General features: G+C 42.0%; 1 protein-coding gene across 2 annotated transcripts; it reads right to left on the bottom strand.

Annotated features, from left to right (window-relative positions):
- Positions 1-773: 773 nt before the first annotated feature.
- C1H3orf18 (chromosome 1 C3orf18 homolog) lies at positions 774-21,393 on the bottom strand. 2 transcript variants are annotated; one of them, XM_051985828.1, is made up of 5 exons: positions 20,934-21,393; positions 13,026-13,503; positions 8,544-8,569; positions 5,510-5,639; positions 774-3,456 (listed from the first exon to the last, which is right to left on the bottom strand). In XM_051985828.1, exons 2-5 carry the CDS (start codon positions 13,257-13,259, stop codon positions 3,376-3,378), a joined length of 471 nt encoding a protein of 156 aa, XP_051841788.1. In that variant the 5' UTR covers positions 13,260-13,503; positions 20,934-21,393; the 3' UTR covers positions 774-3,375. The 2 variants fall into 2 exon arrangements, with proteins under 2 accessions (XP_051841788.1, XP_051841781.1); XM_051985821.1 differs by having other exon boundaries at positions 13,026-13,452.
- Between the last annotated feature and the right edge of the window lie 1,066 nt (positions 21,394-22,459).

The raw sequence follows: 22,459 nt of genomic DNA, 5'->3' as shown, positions 1-22,459 counted from the left end.
AGGTTGGAAAGGAATTTTCTGTTTAAATAGTGTTTGAATTTGATGGCCTTTAAAGTCCCTTGCAATTGATAATGCTGTTAAAAATTACCCTGGCATGGGTTCTGTCAATAAAAAGTTATTTTAAAAAATTATCTCAAACAACTGTTCCAAATGTTAATAGTACAATAATATTAAACTTTAAACCACTAGGAAAAATAAAGTCCCTTGCAGTTGTTGGTCCACCTATAATCCTCTGAGTCCTCCCATAGTAGGCAAGTAATTTACTGAAGGCCACATAAGTAGCAAAGTGGAAATTTGGTCTTGGATGCTCTGATTCCTAATCCCAGCATCTTCCCTACTGGGTGCCAGGATGGATGCTCCACCCTGCAAATACACAGGGTTTAACAGGTTCTCACTTCAGTTCATATAAACATTTTAATTGCATCTTTAATGCCTTCACGTGGAAACCCTCAGCATTAAATTATACCTTAATGGGAATGCTAAATTATCCAAAGACCTTGGAACATACTGAAGGGCCAATATATTTATAGTTTCTTAAAGCAGGAATTTATAAATTCTGTTCCCTTAACAAAGCCTTCCCAAGCCCTGACAGGTAGTATTTATGCTACAGAAAAAGCTGAAAATTCATGCCCTCTTCCCTCAACATGCGCGCATGTACACACACACACACACACACACACACACACACACAATCTATATCTCCTGTTGGCTAGAATAAATGTGCAGTTATCATGGGAGGTAGGGGAAAGGGCAGAGGTTGGATGGACGTAGAATTTTAAATACAAAATTAACCAACAAGCATTTATTATGCATCTATTATGTGCCAGACACTATATTAGATGCTGAGGATACAAAAACAAAAGTGAGACAGACCTGTCCACAAAGATCTTATAATCTACCTGGGAAACAGGGGAAATTTTTTTTTTAACTTTAAGAATAAACTGAGATCTCATACAAGACTTTGAACCTCTCTAATGAACCTGTCAAGAAATATTGTGCATCAACACGACTAAAATGGAAATGTTTTACATGACTGCACATATATAATCTATATCGAATTGCTTATCATTTTAAGAAGGGGAGAAGTAAGGGAGGGAGGGAGAAAATTTGGAACTCAAAAAAATTTTTAATGAATTTTAAAAATTGTTTTTGGGAAAAAATAAAATACTATTTAAAAAGGAAATATTGTTCATTATAATTATTCGTGTTTATGTCTTTTTTTCATCCTAAATCCTGAGCACCATGAAGGGCAAGGATCCTGTCTTAGATAAACTGTATATGGTTTCTAAGGCCTAGCAAAGCTTTACAGGGCAGCAGATGTTTAATGGATATTTTTTGAATTGCATTAGTTGAATTCAATTGGGTATCCACTCCCTGAGTGGAAGGTCTGGCTCTAATGTAGTCAGCCCAACAAACAAACAAGATGCTTTGCGGGGTGTTTTCCAAAGACCTCCTTTTGTCCCTTTCCTCTGAGCTGTCAGCAACACCCCACCCCAATCCTGGTGGGGTATAAGGCTCCCCAATTTTAAGGGTCTGCAGCTATAGGTAGTGCAGTATTTATTGAAAGGTGACTAGAGAACATGGTTTGCCTTTTGAAGAGTGTTCTTGCTCCATAAAGGAGGAAAGGGGAAAGGTTCATCAAAATGTTAACATTGTCCTTTGGAGATTAGACCTGAGCTGGCTTCTGCTTCCCATCCCTCTACCTCCTCCAGTTGTCTCCTAGCCCAGTTCCCATGACTTCTCAGATGACAGGAAGCAACTACCTGCTCATTCCCACCCAACCTAGAGTCAAGAAACAGTCTTATTCTGATAGCACCACCAGAATCATAAGAGGAAGTTATTTTAGATGGATTAAGTGTCTACTTTGGGAATTAAAAAAGCAACAAAAACTGATCTTCTGGTCTTTACAGGCACACAGACAGATACGTACATGTTCAACAAATATGTCTGTTGTTGTTTTGTATGTTTTATCACATACAAAAGCAGAGGCATATATGCTTCTACATAGAAACATGCATGCGCATACACACACACATACATACACACACACACACACACACTCCAGACATTTATTAATGGTGCAGCTAGATTATCTGGAATAGTCAGCATAGACTCTCACAGAAATCATCTCTCCTCCAAGCCAAGTCTAGTCCAGATGCTAATCCAGAAGTGTTCACATGCCATCTGTTCAATGGTGAGTTTGAAAGGTAGATGGTTCTGAGTGCCTTTGATTGTTCCACATGTCTCTCAGCCCTTCTTTGACTCTTCAGGGGTACAAATAAGGATCTCAAGTGTCTTACCCTCTAAAAATACAACTCTATATTGGCCTCATAATCAATCTCAGGAGCCTTAAGTAGGGGATGGGGCGGGGGGGGGGGCGGTGCAGAGGGGAGCCTTTCCATGAGTCACTGGTTTCCCTTTCTAACTCCAGATCCACCCACTCAACTCAACAGAGACTTTTTCCATAAAAAATGGAAGTATTTGTTCCAAGCATGTAGAGATTCCAGACATAGATCAGGGCTCTAATGAGAGCCTGCCCAGACTCTCCTTCCTTGCTTTCCTTACATCTTTCTCTCCCATTTCTGTCTTTTTTCTATCTCTATTCTCTCTCTCCTTCTCTTTCTTCCCTTTCTTTCTTTTCTTCTAACTATCCCTCACTCCATCTCTCCTTCTCTATCCCTTTCTTTCTCTTTCCTGTTTTTATCCTTCCCTCTCCCGTTCACCCCTTCTCCTTTATCTTTTGTTGACCTTTTTCTTTTCTATTTTTATCCCTCCCTTTCCCCCTTCACCCCTTTTCCTCTATTTTTTATTGAATAGTAATATACCATTTGGGGACAAGGTAGGAGGAAAGGATGGAAAGGCTTTGTGGGTATGATGGCTTCAGCTTCACACGTGCACACACAAAAGCTGACCACTGAACTTGACCCAAATTTTAGCCTGTTGTACTCATAAATTCCAACTTCTTTGTCCATCAGTTTAAGCCAGGTATTACCCCGGTGTGATTTGCCTGAAGCATAGGGAGGAAGGGTGGGAGGAGGGGAAAGAGAGAGGAAGGGTGAGATACAGAAAACCCATAAATTGTGGAGTGGGTTCATGCCTCCTGAAGAGAGGACCCAGGCCCCTCAGGTCCCATTTTTGTCCTATGTCATGGGCACACTATCTCTCCACATGCTGGGCTGTGATGTCAATTTTATGTCCAACTGGAGCTTTATAAATTGCAGGTCAGGCAGCACTGTGTGGGCTAGAAATAGAAATGTCCGGGAGACCTTCCCCACAGAGCCAGCTCTGGGCTCCCATCAGTAGAGTTAGTGCTGGCCAGTGAAGGGCGTTGTCCTCCTTGCCCCAGCTGCATCCCACGACTAGGACCGACGCCAGTCAAGCGTTAATGGCGTTGGCCACGTCAGTGAAAACCAGCCGGCTGGGTCTCTGCATCGGGCCCTGGTTCGTCAGCAAGATCTGCGAGGAAGCAGCAGATTGAAGAACGTCAGAGAACAAAGGGGAAAGCCTTGGAGACCACTCGGGCAAAACCCAACACGGCGCAGAAGGGGGAACCTGAGTACCAGGGAAGGAAAGACTCCCAAGGCTACACAGAGATACAGCCTGCAAAGTTGGCGGAAAAGTGGCCCTTGGATGTAGGAGAATGTTACTGTAGCTAAGAGATAACAGATATGATGGAAGTTTCAACACACTGATACAAAGTAAAGGAAATAGATGTAGGCAATAGACATGAAGATAACAAAGTGAAGGAAAAGAACAACAATAACAAATGGGATTCAATGTTGTGAAATTCTAATGACCAAGCTTAGCCCTTGCAAAGAAGAAGTAATCCCTTTCCTTTTTCTGATAGAAGTAAGGGATTTTGCCTAGTTTTATTGACTGTTCCCCACCTTTTATTATTCTTTGTGAAGGCTAGTTCCCTAGGAGATGAAGAAAAGTAAATATATATATATATATACATACACATACACACACACACAATACTTCTATACACGTATACATATATTATATACGTGTGTATATAGACATATATATGTGCATACATACACACATAAAATCTTTTCTACTTACATACAATTTATTATATGTAATCTGTATAACTTATAAACATATCTATATAATCTTTTATATCCATAATCATATATATACAAATATTTGTATATGTATGTACATGTCTGTGTGTGTGAGTGAGTGTCTATATGTGTATATAAATGCAAATGGTTGCTTTTGCTTTTTAAAACCAAGACTGAAATCCAGGTCTCTTGACTCCTGGTTATCCATGTTTTTTACTCTTTTTCCCCAGACTGAGTTTCTCTCCCATCATCTTACAAACCTCTGGTCCAGAGATGGGCACACAAGGTGTACCTAACTACATAATAAATGAATACCACATTATCTTTTTCCCCCTGAGGTAATTGGGGTTAAGTGACTTGCCCAGGGTCATACAGCTAGGAAGTATTGAGTGACTCCAGGTCCTCCTGACTTCAGGGCCAGCTTTCTATCCATTTTGTCATCTAGCTGCCCCATTATCTTTTCTAGCCTATCTCCTACTAGACTCATGCATGACCTCCACTCTAGACAAATTGGATTATTCATTGCCCTGTCACATGGCCTGTGCTTTCCATACTCTGTACTTTGGACTCTGCTTGTTCCCTATATGTCTGTAACATTATCTTTTTTGTTTCTACCCACCCTTTAAAAATAATGACAATAATGATAATGGTAGATAACATTTATATAGTGCTTTAAGTCTTAGAGAACACTTAGTAAATCGGGATGTCACTGGATCTCATCGATACAATAATCTTTTAAACTACAAGTCATTATTCTCCCCATTTTATAGATTAGCAAACTGAGGGTTAAGAGAGATTAAATGACAAGCTCAGAGTCATAGGGCTAGTAAATAGCTGAGGTAGAATTTAATCCCAGCCCTTCCTGTTCATTCTATCCCTTCTGCCAAGCCTATTCTCTTTAATGCCCAAATTTAATGCAGCTTCTTTCAGGAAGCTCTTTTCAGTCTCCCTTCAACAATGGCTTGCTTTCCTTTCAGCCCTTTCAGCACCTGGAAGCTTTCTGATGACTTATGTATATTATGGTTGTCAATGTTCTATTTTATCCTCTGACTACTAGACAGTGAGCTTCACTCAAGCAGAGCCTGAGGCTTAACTAGACTTCAGAGGGAGTGGGAGGGAAAGAGAGGATGAGAGTGAGATGAGAGAGAAAGAGAGAGAGACAGAGAGAGACAGAGACAGAGAGAGACAGAGACAGAGACAGAGAGAGCGACAGAGAGAAAGAGAAACAGAGAGAGAGACACACAGAGAGAGAGAAAGACAGAAAGACAGAGACAGAGAGACAGACAGACAGAGACAGAGAGGGACAGACAGAGACAGAGAGAGAGAAAGAAAGTGAAAGAGAAGGTGAGAGAAGAGAGACAGAGAATGTGAGAGAGGAGAGACAGAGAGAGAGAATGTGAGAGAGGAGAGACAGACAGACAGAGAAGAGAATCCGGCACCTTGTTCTGAGAGGCCTGTGCGGAGGCCGCATCTCTCCCATGCTCCAGCAGCTCCTGCTCTAGCTCGTCTTGTTCCTCCGTGGGGTCGAAATTGTACATGGGCATAAGCTGGTGCCGCAGCTTCTCCAGCCTGGAAGCAGAGGGAGGGTGGGCTGTGAGGTCCCCTCTTCCCTCTCCCCACCTGGTGCCAGTGAAGGCCTTCCTGCACACAGAGGGGGCTGGATGCCTAAGACATAGCCCTGGGTATGATGGGGGAGGCAGTGGCTGCTGATAGGGAGAGACAAGTGCAGGCCTTCCTTTTTCAGTCCTGCCCCACCCCCGCCCCCTTGTTGGGTCCTGGATTTAGAGTGAAAGACTCTAGCTCAGAATCACTTGTTAAGGAGCTCAGGACTTTGGGCAAATCACTTCAGCTTTCTGGGCCTCTAAAGTACCTTCCAGTTCTGGGACCTGTGACCTCTGTAGCCACAAACCGATACCTTCATCTTACCCATTTTTGGCAAGTTTTTCACAGGGGTTGGCGGGGACTCGTGAGGGCAGGACCTGCCATGACATGCTCCCACCCTTAAGGCCTCCCCATGGGGGCTCAGAATCAGGCCCCGCAACCTATGGCGACTCCGTACTGATTGGCTACAAAACATGAAGGCATCTTACAGACTGTCCACTCTGCCTTACATGTGGGGGAAAGGAGTGCATATGAACCGAAGGAACGGCTATCAATCCCAATGTGTACGCTTGCTTTGGAATTCATAGAATATGAATATGAATATAGTTAGTCTCATCGTCAGAATGTCAGCACCAGGAAGAGATCTTAGAACGAATAATGTCAGTGCCAGGGGGGACCTTAGAATATAGAATCTTAATAACAGAACAAGATGTTAGAACATAGAACAGAGAATGTCAGAGATGGGATAGACCAGGGCTTCTTAAATTTTTTTCATTTGAAAACTCTTTTTTCCTGAGTAATTTTTATACAACCTCAGGTATACAGGCATCTAAAATAGCTTTACAAATCAAACATTTATGGATAATATAATTTTACAACCACCATATTCAATTACCACATGTGAGGTCAAGACCCATAATTTAAGGAGCTTTGGTATAGATGGTATTTCGACAGCTGTGTCTCCTGATTCCCATTCTGAGGCTATATTGGCATAAATTTCTCTGCAGGAAGGGATCTTACATATCATCCCTCTTTTTCTTTCCAAATAGGGAAATTGAGGTCCAATAAGAAGGGAATTCAACGTCACACAAAAAGTTGGTGACAATGTCAAATTAGAATTTGAATGTCTGGAATTCTAGTCTTAATTCTCCACAGCCACTAACTAGCTGTGTTAAAGTCAAGGTCACTTGAGCAATTATGAGTTTTCATGTTTGTTTTTCCTCCAGCAGTAAGCAGCAAGATTTATCTACCTCTCCTTGGTGCTTGACTTCCATTAATGTGCATGGGGGGGAAAAACAACTGATTTTACAAAAACTTATTTTCAGAGGATAACTTAGTTGAGATCGTGAGGCAGCAAAAGTGGATTTATTGATTTCCAAGGCAGAGCCTTCCTGAGTTGAAGCCAAGAGACCCAGGACAGGGTGGCAATGGGATTGGGGGCCTGGAAAAGGATGGCATAAAGTTAGGCCATCCTGTGGATATAGAGGGAGGGGAGGAGGAGCTTAGGGTAGAAGCCTCCAAGCTCACCTGCTTTCCATAAGCACAAAGGGAAGGACAATCCTAGCTAGCATTTACATAGCTCTTTAAGGTTTGAAAAGCACATTACAAATATTATCTTGAGACTCACAACAACCCAGGGGTGGTGATGGTATGCTATCATTATCTCTATTTTACAGATGTAGAAACTGAGACAGGTTAGGTGATTTGCTCAAACTTACATGGTCAGTCCAAGGCTGGATTTGAAGTCAAGTCTTCCTGACTCCTAGCACTCTCTCCACTGAGCCACCCAGATGTCATTTACTTTGATCACAGATGTCAAAGTGAAATCCACTATTTGAATTTTAGTGTCTTTCACTACCATTGGGCATGTTCTAACTCTATGGTTTTAAAAACAGCTGAGATTTGTTAAAGTGAGTGGAATGAGTATCATTCTTCCAGTCAAAAGATCTGAGTTCAATTTCTGATTCTTACACATTACCCCTAGCAGACTCCCTGAAGACAGGGAATATATCCATTTCTGTCTTTTTTTTTTCTTGCCTTGATTCCCCAACTAGAAGTTGGACAATGGGCAGATCACTTAATCCCTTTTGTCTCAGTTTCCTATCTGTGAAATGAGTGCAATAATAATTGTACCTGTGAGGAAAGTATTTTTTAAAATTTAAAGGGCTAAGAGAGGCAACGTGGCCAAATAGATAGAGGAACAACTTTATATCAGGAAGGCTTGAGTTCAAGTCCTACTGATAACACAGCAGTTATGTGATTCTGAGCAAGTTACCCAACTTCTCTGTACCCCAGACAGTTCTCTAAGGTTATAAATATATAAATATAAATTGCCAAGAAGCTACCAGCCTTCATGGATAGAATGAAGTCACAGTTTTGGCCAAAAAAAAAAAATGGCAGAGGGAGGACAGAGAAATGAGGGTGAATATTGTCCTCCAGAGGATTCACACTGGGGACCTAGAAAGAAGTGTTTTCCACCCACTCACCCAGTTCTACAACCATGGGAATCCTGTGCTAGGAGCAGGGATCTGATATGCCTGTTTGTGTGTCTGAGTATGTGGGTGTGTATGATTTATATATATATATATATATATATGTATATATATATATATATATATATATATATATATATATTATATATATATATATATGTATATGATTATAAGTGTGTGTATGTGTATATGTGAGTGTATTGTGCATACCTGTGTGTATGAGTGTGTATAAGTGTATCTGTGTGTATGTATATTTGTATATGTGTGTATTTCTGTTTCTTCCTTCTCTTCCCTTGGTTGTTTCTCTGTGTTTCCCCCTCTTTGCTCTGCTCCCGGTACAGAAAGCCTGGGGCGGGGAAGGGGGAGATGAGGGCATTACCTCTTCCTTTTCCTGATGTACAAAACCTAGGGGAGAAGGAGAGACAGAGTTATTATTGCAAGGTGGGCAAACCCTTCCTAAGCAAGAGGTGAGAAAGAGAGATGGGCTACGCGTCAAGCATTTGGTGATCTAGGTGTCTAGGGGAGGGCAGGTGACATTATTTGACAGGAAAGAAAAAGCAATGTATAGTATCAGAAAACCTGAATAAGATTTTACTACTGTGGATCATCTATAAATAAATTTGAGCTTCAATTTTCACTTCAGTAAAAAGAGAATAATAATATTCTCATTACTGATCTCACAAAGTTATAGGAAAAACATTCTTTGCAAGTATGAAAGTGGGATGGCAATGTAAGTTATCATTATCCCTTGTAGATTTTATGGGGACAGCTAGATGGCACAGTGGATAGACCACCAGGCCTGGAGTTAGGAAGATTCATCTTCCTGAGTTCAAATGTGCCCTCAGATACTTAGCTGTATGGTTCTAGGCAAGCCACTTAAGCCTTTTTACCTCCGTTTTCTTATCTGTATAATGAGTTGGAGAAGGAAGTACCAAACCCCTCCAATATCTTTACCAAGAAAAACCTAGATGGGGTCATGAAGACTCAAACTTGACTAAATAAAAGATTGTAAGCTCCCTGAGGGTAGGAACTTTTTTCCCCCTCACCTTTTTATGGGAGACCTTCATAAATGTTGATGAAATTAAATTAATAGGATTCCCATTCCTGACAAGACCAGCTCCTATCCCCACTTCACTTAGTAGATCCTTTCAGGGGCTAAGCCTTCTCAGGGTCCTTAGAAAAGCTGAGGAGGGGGCACCAGCTTTGCCCACTACAGCACACAAAATTCCACTTCCCTGCTTTTGTCTATCTGATACCTGCCCCAAACATTATCTTGGGATGGGGTAGAGAGACTAGAAGTTGTGGACAGATTCAGAGAAGTGTAGAATATACACGCCCTAAAATTTGTAAAGGTTCCCCTCAACAAGGGGGCAACTTGGCCAAGATCCCATTCTTCTAGTGAGACTTTTATATTCTACTCTGCCCCTTCCTCAAGACTGGGAGGAGGAGCGGGTCTCTGAAGGCAAAGGTTGTATTCCCATCAGACCATCAGGGCATGACCATCAAAGGGCTCCCTCAGGGTGTGGGTTCTATGTCCTTTTCAGACTAGGGACTCCCTGAGGGCTGAGACCTGATCCCTCCCTTATTTCATGAAAACAAAGGCTCTCTTCCTATTTCATATCCAGGGTTTCCTGAGATTAGGGATTGAGAGACCTCTTTAGATCAGGGGCACTTTGAGGATGAAGGCTGGATGTCATACTCAGACTCCTATCCCTGAGGATAGGGGCAGCATAGCCACCTTGGATCAAGAGCTTCCAGAAGGTAGGGACTGAGTGACTCGTCAAGACTAGAGGATTCCCTTAGTCCAGTGGGCCAACTTAGAGTAGGGACTTACTTACTTCCTGTCTTCTTTTATAGTGGTCAAGCAAGCCCTCACTATCATGAGAATAAAAGAGAAAAATGGGATTTCTCTGGGTCAAAATTTGGGTTCTACTAAGAGAATATTATATAAGCAACAACAAGATTATGTAATGATCAACTCTGATGGATATAGCTCTTTTCAACAATGAGGTGATTCAGGCCAGTTCCAATAGACTTGTGATAGACAGAGCCATCTGCATCCAGAGAAAGAACTGTGGGAACTGAATGTGGATCATAACATAATATTTCACCTTTTTGTTGTTGTTTGCTTGTTTTTTTTTCTTTCTCATCTTTTTCCTTTTTTTGATTTGACTTTTCTGATACAGCATGATAAAGGTAGAAATATATATATAGAAGAATTGTACATGTTTGACATATGTTGGATTACTTGCTGTCTAGAGGAAGGAGTGAAAAGGGAAGAAGAAAAATTTGAAATACCAAGTTTTGCAAGGGTAAATGTTGAAAACTATCTTTATATATATTTTGGAAATAAAGGCTATTTTTAAAAATTGGGTTCTATAAACATTGACCCTTTTTGCTTTGGGGGAGGCAGAAGATAGGAGAAAACTTGTAGGTTTGTAGGTACAAATGAAACTGACAAATAGATTGTCTAGGCATCTCCCCCTTAAGACACAAATAACCCAAGGCAACTGAAATCTCTTTCATTCAATTCAAAAAGAAATGTTCCAGGTGAGAGATCTGGCTTTCAGAGTTGGCCCTGGTGGTAATTTCTAAGAAATTGTGACCTAAGGGAGAATCACAGAAACAGATGCAAAGGAAAGTGAGAAGAATGCCTGGAGAGGATCAGGCAAAGCCTCCAGCAGACTTACTAGAAAGAGAAGACCCCTTTCACTGGGTGGGAGACCCAAAAAGTTTGCATGGAAAAGATGGCCCCCAAGGTGAGTGGGGAGGAGCTAGAGCCAGGGGGAGAGCACCATGAAGCAAGAGAATCTCCCAGTCTCGTGAAGGCAGGAGCCATGTGTGGGGATGGGGGATCCTGAGGGCCCTTTCCCTGAAAATAAGGGCACAAGCATTTATTAAGCACCTTGGTAAGCTCTTTACAAATATTATCTCATTTGATCCTCACAGCAATCCGAGAATTAGATGCTATCATTATCCCTATTTACAGATAAAGAAATTGAGGCAGACAAATCAGGGCCATTCAGCTGTAGGCTAGTAGGTATCCGATGTCAAATTTGAATTCATGTCTTACCGGCTCCAGGCTCTTCAGTCTATCTGATGAGTTACCTAGCTGCCTGCAGAAATAAGCAGATACTTGACTCACTTTCCTGGCAATAAGCTTTTCAACTCAGGGCATTTCATGCATTTTTTTCATGTAATATTAATTAATTTTATGCATTTGTGTAGTATCTCTCTACAAGACTGGAAGCTGTAGGAGGGCAGGAACCTTTCCTTGTAGAACATTTATTACCTCTCTAGTGTTTAACATAAGGTTTTGCACACTTGAAAATGTCTGAAATTGCACTGAAAATCTATAGGCCATGTTTAACAATTCTATGATTGTTTGCTGTCTTGGGGAGAAGGGCAGAAAGGAGTGAGAGAGAGACAAAATTTGGATTTTACAAAGGGTTTTACAAAGATAAACACTGAAAACTATCTTTGCGTGTATTTAGAAAACCTATAGATTAGGCTATGAATGGGGACAGAGCAGGGGCAAGACTTTTAGGGCTAGGGAGATCCTAGAAATCAAGACTAACTAATTCATCCCCGATTTTGGAAGGGAAATAAAGTCCAGAGAAAAGAAAGCTCATACGCAGTATAAATGAAGTGAGACCCTCCTCCCTCCTTTTACAGGCCCTTTAATTGAGAAAAATTTAGAAACCTGTTCGTAGGATCCCTCATCTATCACCAGCACTTAATCCCACCAGTTTCTGCTTCCTTCTGATTTGGAAAAGGCAACAACCTTTCTCTGCTGGCTATAATGATTCCAGTTGAGTTTATACCCCTATCTTTTTCTTTCTCAAGCTTGGTCTTGACCCCAGTCTGGACAAAGTACTTGAATTCAATCCTATGGGTTAGGGCTAAGAGAACTTGGAAGAGCTAAATCTTCCCGGAAAGAAGGTGAGACCCCAGGCCTCTGAGATATTAATCTGGTTACTCTCCCTCTATAGATCCGAGAGTCTCAGTAGCACAGGGAATATTAAAAAATAATCAAAGCTGGAAAGAAACCTCGATTCTGGTCCTAACTACCCATTTTACAGGTAAGAAAACTGTGGCTCAGAAGAGATAAAATGATTTGCCCAAAATCAATCAGCAAGGTAGAGAGATCAGAACATAGGATTCCTAGCTTGGAGTTTCTATGCTGCCTCCAAGAAACTAGGTGTATTTTTTGGCATCAGTTCAAAAAGCTAAACAGATACTTGTCATTCTGCCCCAGTATTGAATCATGGGCCAACAAGGTCCTAAAGGAATTATCTTAAGTGCCAACTGAGCTGTAAAAATAAATGATGAGTATAATCAGGGCATCTCCCTGCTTGCCTCAGGGTCATAGAAAAGACATGGGTCCAACCCAATCTCAATGTTTTAAGCCCATTAAGTGTTACCCAAGGTAAAAAAATTAGTCTACCAAATGTAATTTTAAGTAAGGAAGGAGCCCTAGCTCTGACACTAATGAATGGGTGACCCTGAGCCAGTCCCTTCCCTCTCCGGACCTCAATTCCCTCTCCTGTAAAATGAGAGAATTTAGACTAGTAATCACAAAGGACCCTTCCAGCTTTAATATCCTATGATCCTACAATTTGATTGCTAAGGTCTTCGATTCAGTGACTTGGGAGATGAGAAGGTCCTACCTGCTGTCTGTCATGACTCGCTTCTGGCAAAAGTGCCTCTTTGGAGTTTAAAAATCTGGGTTCAAATCCTGGCTCTTCCAGGACAGATACTAAAACACATTTGTCAGTTCCCTCCCTTGCCTCCATTTGTGGGTTTCTTTATAATGAGGAAAGCCCATGTTATCCTTCTTTATCATCCCTTGATCTCTTACCATTGCCATGGCCAAGCCAATCACAGTGATGATTCCAAAGGATAGTAACATTGTCCCCATGTTGGTCCCGCTGCTGGCCACATCTGGAATCTTGGTGCTGTTAAAACTGGTAGTTTCAGGACTGAGGGTAGCGCTCTCTGAAGCAGCCCCATCTGTGGTGGTCCCCAGGTCAGGCTCTGGGGTAGAGGGGCTGCTTCGGTACAAGTCCCGAGGGGAAACTGGGCTGTAAGTCATCCCAAGAGTCTGGGTCCTCCAACAACTGTCCCAAACAGGACAATCTTCTAAAGGTTTTAAGCAGATTGGGGTTTCCCCAGGGCTTCCCTGGGAGGGTCTGCCTCTAGCATCATATGCATGGGCTGCTACTATGTATCCCACTGAAGAAGGAGCCTTGGCTTCTGGATCCAGAGGTACCAAATGTCCAGAAACGCTAAAGTGGTGGAAAAAAACAAATAGGGGTGGGGGTGGGGATGGAAGAAAGCTGAAATTTGAAGACAAGGGGAAAAAAATCTATGAAATCCTTATTTTTAGAACATTCTTTACAGGATCTGAGATCATCACTCTGTTCATTTAATAACATTAACTAGATTGAACTGAATTTGCAATAAAAGAACCGTATTTTGTATGGCTGAGAATGTAAAAGCCTATTTTGTCTTTTGTTTTTATTTTCAATATGAGGAAAAATCCTATACAACCGTCATCTTCATCAGGGCAGGGCAGGGACTTTGCAAATCTCTCAGAGGTTATGTCAGAGAAACACAAGCTATGGTGATTTGAATCAAGGTACAAATGATTCTTGCATTCAAGCCCCTGCTCCAAATAACCTTTCCAGCCTTTGAAAAGTATCTGGTCTATTTTTCCAGCTTTCTTGCATACAGTGTCCCTTCATGTAATCTAAAATGTAGCTAAACTGGACTATTTTCTGCCCTCTCTTCTCATTCTAGTCACTCCCAAAGCTTTCTTTTTGCTCAAACTATTGCCTTATTCTTGGACTAGACTTCCTGTTTTGGGGGCCTCCTTCTTCAGGAAGCCTTCTTCAGACTCTCCCAGATGAAAATAATCGTTTCTTCCTCAAATTTCTCATAGCATACCGAATGGAATACATGAAAAAAAAAATTCTTACATTGTGCTAAACACTAATCTAAGTCCCAGGGATTCAGATAGCAAAACAAGACAATCCTTTCTCCATAGCAGCTTATATTCTAATAGGGACATATCTCTTACCTTTATTCTCCTCCCCTTCCCTCCTCCCCTCCCCCCCCCATTATAAGTTTTTGTTTTCTTTTCTCCCCCTCCACTTCACTTTAAAATACAAATTCTTTTAGAATAGGACTGGGCTGTATCTTGTTTCCCCAGGGCCCAGCACAGGCCCTTTACATATAATTGGGACTTAATCAATGTTTATTGATTTGAAGTAGTTGAAATTAAGCTCAAAAAAGATTGCTCGATTTTTTCTTAGGACCAACTTACCTAAATAGGGACGAAGCTGTCTCCAGAAGGCTGGCTACCAAATGAGGAAGTTTTTTGACCAAAGGCAACTCATGAAAATTATCTCTTAAAGTATGCATCAGGGAAGGAATTATCTATAGCAATGAAATTTTAGAACTTTGAAGAATTTGGGGGTAGCTAAGTGACCCTGGATAATGTGCCTAGAAGGCTTATCTCCCTGAGTTCAAATCTGGGCTCAGACACTTATGAGCTGTGTGACTCTGGGCAAATCACTTCACCTTGTTTGCAGTAAACCACTCCAGTATCTTTGCCAAAAAAAATCCAAATGGGATTACAAAGCAACTGAATGCCAACAGAAGGATTTGGAGAGAAACTGTTTCCCTAACTTTTCTGTTTTTTCTTCAAGACTGTTATAAAGACTATGTTGATTAGCTCTGCTGAATTGCATTTTTTTTTTTTGCTTGAGAGAAATTGATTTAATGAAGAATAATAAGTATGTGGGTTTTATTTTTTAATGGATGTCTTTTGTTTTTATATCATATTCATTTCTGAGTATATCTCTTTCTGCAGAGAGCCATTCATTCCTTGTAACAAAGGCCTCTTTCTTCTTCTTTTTTTTTATTTTAGCTTTGTTACAAGGAATGACTCAATGCATAAGGAAAGGGGAAAGGCTATTTAAAAATGAAGGTGACAAAACTGAAGGGAATAATCAAAATATAATAAAATGTGTTTTCAAAAATAATATCAGGCAAAAAACTGCTTGCCTAGATTCAGCTGCCCAATTTTCTGCCTCTAGCTCAAAAGACAAAATTCTGTGGATTTTGCTGTCTAGCTAGCTGCAGATGAGAGGAAGTTTTAAATGCCTTCACTCAATAATCACAAAACAATTGAAACTGAATATTGCGAAATTAAAAAAAACAATCTTGGCTACAAAGAAGAAATACAAGAAGACTTCCTCCTTCCTTTGCAGAGATGGGGGTCCACATATATGGAACATTGCATATCATGTCAGTTTTTTTAATACAATAATCATAATTACTTATTTTTCTTTTTTCATTCCTTTAAAAATTAAATTTAAAATAATTTAAAAATTTAAATTATTTACATTAAATTTTTGTTATAAGGGACAGATCTCTGCAAGGAAGAAGGAAAGGGTGGGCATGGGGGAAATCTAGGCAATGTAAAAACAAAAGATAACCAAAACACTTATTAAAATATATTTCTTCATGTTGAAAACTAATGGGAAGAATTGAGGGAAGATAGACAATCCACTGCTTTTAGTGGAGGCTAACCATCCCACTCCCATTAGGGTACAATATAGGTCTATGGACAAAACCATCTCCTTTCTTCATTTCTTTGTTTCACACAGAGAAATGATATACTAGATACCTCACAATCTGGCCCAAGATACATCCAGGATTAGCCACATAGTACCAGAATTAGAGTCACAGCTGCTTTGAGCCTGAGAACTCAACTAGTCCAGCCGCCTCACTTTATATTTAGAAAAATGAAAGTCCAGAGAGAGAAAAGTAATTAAGATGAGAAGTCACTGCCCAAGGTTATGAAATGAGTTAACAGTGCAATCAAACCCAGGTCTCCTGGCTCCCAGGCTCTTACCAAAACCATCTCCTCTTGCTCTGTAGTGACTTTCCCCCTATATCAGGCTGTCTTTGCAGCATTTATAGATTGTCTAAAATGGCTACAGAGGAAAGGAAATGGATTAGAGAGAAGTGAGACTGGAAGGACTATTAGTTTCAGTGATCCCTTGAGAGTGGGATTACTTCCATTTTTGTCTTGGTATCCCTAGCATCTGATATACTGCCTAGCACAGAGTAAGAATATAATAAAGGCTTCTTTCATTGAGTACAATTCTTATAATATGTCTCTATTTTTGATATCCTAAAAATGAAGTCATCACACTGTAAAAGATTGGGAAATATTGACATATTCCATAAAGAAGGAAGATCTTGGATTCAGAGGATTTGTTAGAAAAGAGACTGGATGAAATGAGTACGTCAGAAAAGGTCTGCGAAATAAAAAAAAAAAAAAAAGGAACTAAATGATTAAGGGAGAAAAACCATCAACTTCATTATTCGGGGTCAATAAAGCAACCCCAAAATATGGAGAAGAGTAGAATTACAGAAGACTTGATTTCTATCTCTAGCTATTTAAAGACTATTACGTTTGCTCTCCTTGACTTTAGAGTCCAAACTAGAAGCAAGGAGTAGAAATGGCACAGACCAAGTTTAGGTTCTATATTAGGAAAGTGTTTCCTTATTTTAGAGCCTTAGGCTGGGTGGCCTCCAGAGGTGATGACTTGTCTTTCATTAGAGTCTCCAAGTGATGGTTGTCTGATAACTTAAGAGGTATGTTGGAGAAGAGATGGGCATGGGTGGGATTAGATAGTTGCTGAGGTACCACTTCCCAGCTCAGGGATAATATGATTTAGAGATGCCTTTCTGGAATTCCTGACTCTGACAAACCTTTTGACCAATGGTCAGAGATCTGACTCCTTCCTGTCAATTTTCCTTAGCTCCTCGTTCCATCCTTTAAGTATCAACCATGTGAAGATGGCTAGGCAAACTCTGCCTTGAACCCACACAGCCCACACTGATCTACCTACACAGATTCAGTCTGGGCCAAACAGGAATAATAATAGTATTAGTAGCTCTATTTTCTAGTATCAAGTGACTGGAATCCTGGTTCTTGTGTCCTTTACATTTTACATATCACTTTCTTCACAACAGCTTTGTGAGGCTGGAAAACGTAAGTATGATTATATCCACTTCACAGGTGAAGAAACTGAGCCTCAGAGGCAGGGAAGATATAGAGTGGGAAGGATTTGTTAGTCTCCACAATCTGGAGCCAATCTATCTTTCTAGACTTAGGATCTATTACTCCTCTTTACCCACCCCTATGTTCTAGCTATCTCTCCTACCTATTTTCTGGATGTCGTTTTCCATCTTCAAAGGGCTATTAGCCCAATGGGCTATTTATTCCTCAACTTTAGAATGCTGTCCCTCTTATTCACTGCCTCCTACAAAATTGAGCTTCCTTCATGGCTAAACTCAGCAATCACTTCTTAGGTGAATCTTCCCCCCTTTGCCTCCCCGCTTAGTTTTAATGCTATCTTTCTTGTCAAATTGCTTTGTATTTATTTACCTGGGGAAAAGTTGCATTCCTGGTAGAATATAATCTAAAGGACAGGCTGTTTTTGGTTTTTGTATCTCTAACACATAGCGTAATGACTGATGGCTAATAGGTACTTAGTAAATGTTCTTTTTTTTCCTGCTTTTGTTGTTGTTGTTGTTGTTGTTGTTGTTGCTGCTGCTGCTGCTGCTGTTGTTGTTTGGTTGGTCAGTTGTTTGGTTTGGTTTGGGCTTTTTATTTAGTTTGGGTTTTGGACTGAAAAGTAAAATGGTGTGTATTTGTGAAAGTTTGAGTGAGAATGACAAGTTATGGAGTATGTCTGTGAGAGTGATGTATATGAAAAGGCACCGGGCACTCACAGATCTCACCTGACTAATTTTCAATGTCTTTTATCTCTTTTGTTTGTTTGTTTTGCTGAGGCGATTGGGGTTAAGTGACTTGCCCAGAGAGAGTCACATAGGTAGAACATGTTAAGTATCTGAGACAGGATTTGTACTCAGGTTCTTCTGACTTCAGGGTTGGTGTTCTATCCACTGCACCACCTAGCTGCCCCCAGTTATCTGTTAATTGGGCATAACAACATCCACCTTGCCTTGGGGAGATCCCAGTGTGAAAGTACTCTGTATGTCATACAGCCTCTTCTTAGGTGCTAGCTTTATCTCTATTTTATAGATGGAAAAACAAACTCTAGAAGGGAAATGAGAATATAGTAAATCACACAGATAGGATTTGAAGCCAACTCCTCTGATTCTAAATGCATATTCTTTGAGTATCTATGGGCTCATAGATTTATGAGAGTTTATTACTCCTGTTCATGGGTGCAATTATATAAGCTGTGTGTAAATATACCCATTCAGTGAATGAATTTTCATAGTGTAAGAGTGTAATAAATAACAATTTAAAGGTGAGTGAGTGAATGAGGGAGTGAGTGTATGTGTGAGAGAGAGAGATTCTACAAACATGGTTTTTGGTCACTTGGAACAAAATGTTCCTTACAGCCCTTCCTGCAGCATGGTTCTGACCTGCCATCTGTCATGCCTAGTTTATCCGTGGTCCTCAGTCCTAGCATGGATGAAGATATTTTCAGAAGTTGCTGATTCCTTCACCTCATGACTACCCCTAAATCAGGGACCCCAAGGGAGCCCGTGGCCAAGCCAATTCACTAATGATGGGTTGAGATTTCAGACTAGGGGGCTATTCTCTCCCCACTGCGTTCCTGGCCCTTCTTGGCTCTGAAAGGGCAGGACTAGAGACTACAGGATCTTGTTGCACACTAGCTGATTTCAGTTCTATGGAAACTAAAATATCTTCTCAAATAGAGTTGTCCAAAAGTTGGATGAGTAGGTTGCCCCAGGAAATTCAGATCACTGGAAGTCTTCAAACTGAGGCTGAATGACCACTTGTCAAAGACAAACTGCCCAACAAGAAGGCCAACTAAATGTTCTCCTTCCAAGGAAGCCCCTTTCAAGCCTGATATTCTATGAATTTGTGAAAGCGTTTTTCCCCCCTCCCGCATCAATCACATAAGCTAGCCTCACTGCTTCCCCTCCCCAAACTAACCCAGTAGGATTCCCTTCCCAGCCTTTCTGTACCTCTTCCTCCACTTTTTATTTGCCCTGCCTTTAGGCAGAAAACTGGATCAACCTTGGGTCAAGGCCAACTCTTCAGAGCCAGCTTGCTTAAATCGCTTCCTTCTATACCCTTTCTGCCACTCACTTATATCTGACTCTTCATGACTCCATTTGGAGTTTTCTTGGCAAAGATATCGGAGTGGTTTACCATTTCCTTCTTCAGCTCATTTTCCATATGAGGAAACTGAGGCAAACAGTGAAGTGATTTGTCCAGGATATAAATTTGCCCAGAATAACACAGCTGGTAAATACCTTGGCCAGATTTTAACTCTGGAAGATGCATCTTCCCACCTCCTGGCCCTGTACCTCATTGTGCCACCTAGCTGCCCCATCCCCAACCACTGTAGCTCAGGGACCAGTGGGGAAGTTGTGAGGGGAAAGTGGGGATGCTAGGGAACACCTGCTTTGATAGGTACACTCACTATGACAAGGGATCGGAGGATTTTGGATCATTCATTAAGATGAATCCCAGTAACTACTCAAGCTAAGTGGCAGTGATGGGATATGAACCCAAGATTTCCGATTCCTAATCCAATTCTTGTTGATTACACAACGTTATTTCTTCTCTCCTATCCCATTCTTTTCCTTCCTTCTCTGGTCCCACCTCTCCACTCTATTTCCAAACTGGTTCCTGCCATTCTATCCCCCATGTTGTCTGATTTCCTCTCCTTCCTATTCTTCTAACTATCCCTCAATCCCTTCTCCAAACTCACTCCATTCTAATATTCACAATAAAATAGAAATGTTCTGGGATTAGGGAGTCAGGAGGTCTGGGTTCTTGCCTGCTGTGCAAACTTAGGCAAATTGCTTTACTTCTCTGGGAGTCATTTCCCTCGTCTGTAAAACATGATTAGGTGTATGTGCATTACCTGCCTCTCAAGGGTTATTATGATGACATCGGTATTGCTGTTACTACCGTACCCCTCTGTGCTGAGGCTTCCAAAGTTAATGGGTGGGCCTAGATAGGCAATCTCAAAGGTCCCTCCTAATTCTAAAATCTGATGATTCTGTGCAATCCATTATAACAAATGTTTAGTGCCTAAGATTTAAAGAGCACTGCATTAGATGAAGGGGAAATACATAATTTAGAGAAAACAAATTATCCATTTCAAGTAACTTATTAAAAAAAAAAAAAAAAAAACTAAGACCAGGTGAGTTGGCCATAAACTCAATGGGACCAGGGACAAATCAAGTCATCTGCCTATTTTATCCATAAAATGGGGGTGACATTATCTGCCTTGCCTTGTGAAGATCCAAGTTGCCACAATGCATGTGAAAGCACTCTGTAAGTTATATGCATCCCTGTGCCAATTTAAGATAATATATGTCGATATGTGATAAAATATCATTGTGCTCTCCTCCCCAGTATCCAACCCATTCCATCCCAGACCTTTTTCAAGCCTCTCCCTATCCTTCTAGTTTTCCACTCTTCCTCCCCTGGGCTAGTCCCTTTTCCTCCCAGCCTCCTCCCCGAACCCATCACCAGCCCTGCCACCCTCTCTTCTTGTCACCCCTCCTGTGCCACCCACAGCCCTGCCAACCTCCCAGCTTGTCCCCTTCCCTTGGGTCCGCCCCTTACACTCCCAGACTCTCTGCTATTCTCTGTGTTCCCGCCCCCTGCCCACCCAACCTCCTCTCCCGTTTTAAGGGCTTGAATAAAAATGATGGGATCAGCACTTACTCCGTTTCCTTTAAGTCACTCTCTTGCCGGTTTCCAGCTGTTGGCTTGGTCAGCAGAGCCCCGGGACTGGTCCAAGAGATGGGGGGATGTGAGAGCCCCCGCCCGTCCTTCCCCGACCGTCTGCCTGCCCACCTGCCCGCCCGGCCGCCCTAGCTGCCAGGTGCAGAGGAGTCTTGGCTGCCGCTGGAGGCTCCTTAGGGCAAGGGGCAGCGGGGGGACAGCGGGTTAGGCGAGGGTGAAGGCTGCTGCCTTCCTATCAGCGGACACCGGCGAGGCGAGTGACCTCAGCAGTCCGGGAGGCGCTGGCTCTGCAGAGGGCAGCCTGGCACCATGCCCCGGCCTGATGGGCTTGGCAGCGCCGATGCCAGGGCCTGAGCAGGCTCCAGCGAGGCCCGGGGAGCAGGCGCAGCTGTCAACGCGTTTGTTTGCATTATATTTTCCGAAATGCCTGAAGTACCTGGTCCCGCCTCCCCAGCTCGTAGACCTGGGCCCTCCCCCTCTCCTCTTGCCCTGCCTGGGGATTGGAGGCCGGACTGGGCTAGGGTTCAGGATTGGCTCTTTGGCCTGGCACTCTTCCTCTGCTTCTGCCCGGTGCCGTGCTCTCCAGGCAGAATCAGCCCTGGATTTGTGTGGCAGGAGGAGCTGGCATTCCCTTATGAAATGCTGGTGGGGAACCGGCAGGGCACGCTGGCACCCACCAAATCACAGATCTCCAGGCCTGAGGGCTGGGCTAATCTTAGCTTGTGAGGGCCGAGATCATTTTATCCAGCCTCCTCGTCTTACAGACTGGGAGACTGAGGCCCTATCCGAGATCAGTTTATGTACCAATAACGAGACAGAGCAGAGATGCAAACCCAGATCCTCTGATTTCAATGACAGTGCCTCTTTAATCCAAGCCCCCACGCCCGCCACACACCCTTCCCCGAAATAAAAAGCTGACACCCAGAAAGGGGATGGACAAAATCCCTTTATGCGTTTAGGAATATTAATCCTAATAAGCGTCCTCGCCAAACCACAATGAATCGGTGACGGAATTGGCATTCTAAGCCCATCTCGCAGGGCTTACTAGTTCAGTCCCCTCGTTTTACAGAGAAGGAAAATGAAATTCTGAGAAGGGAAGGGACCTGGCCAAGATCAGTCAGCGATTGGGAGCCTCCGGACAGAACTAATCTTCTAACCACTCCTCTTTACAGCGGGAGCTCACCTTCCTCAGAAGGGTAGGAGGTCAACTTTACTGGGATATTCTGAAGTCTATGTACTTTGAAAGTGAAATGTGAGCAGCTGATCTGATCTTAGTGTGTCCTTAATTGTAAGGACTTAATAGAGTTAGGAGGCAAAACAAAAGCAAAAGCAGCCCCTGCCCTCAAGGAGTTTACAATCCATTATCAAGAGAGATGTCGGTAGCTAGGATTTAAGTAGAACTCTTCTTCCTGAGTTCAAAACTGCCTCAAACATTTCTTAGATGTGTAACCACTTCACCCTGTTTGCCTCAGTCTCTTCATCTGAAAAATAAGCTGGAGAGGAAA

The sequence above is a fragment of the Antechinus flavipes genome, chromosome 1 (assembly GCF_016432865.1).
Source record: "Antechinus flavipes isolate AdamAnt ecotype Samford, QLD, Australia chromosome 1, AdamAnt_v2, whole genome shotgun sequence".
NCBI lineage: Eukaryota > Metazoa > Chordata > Mammalia > Dasyuromorphia > Dasyuridae > Antechinus > Antechinus flavipes.
This window is presented reverse-complemented; position numbering and strand designations above follow the sequence as displayed.

Excerpts from the sequence above, each read along its gene's own strand:
- C1H3orf18 (XM_051985828.1), bottom strand. The coding sequence starts at position 13,259 with ATGACTTACAGCCCAGTTTCCCCTCGGGACTTGTACCGAAGCAGCCCC. Across the intron at positions 8,570-13,025 it reads TTGGCTTGGCCATGGCAATG|GTTTTGTACATCAGGAAAAG; the intron begins GTAAGAGATCAA and ends CTTCTCCCCTAG. Across the intron at positions 5,640-8,543 it reads TACATCAGGAAAAGGAAGAG|GCTGGAGAAGCTGCGGCACC; the intron begins GTAATGCCCTCA and ends CTCTGCTTCCAG.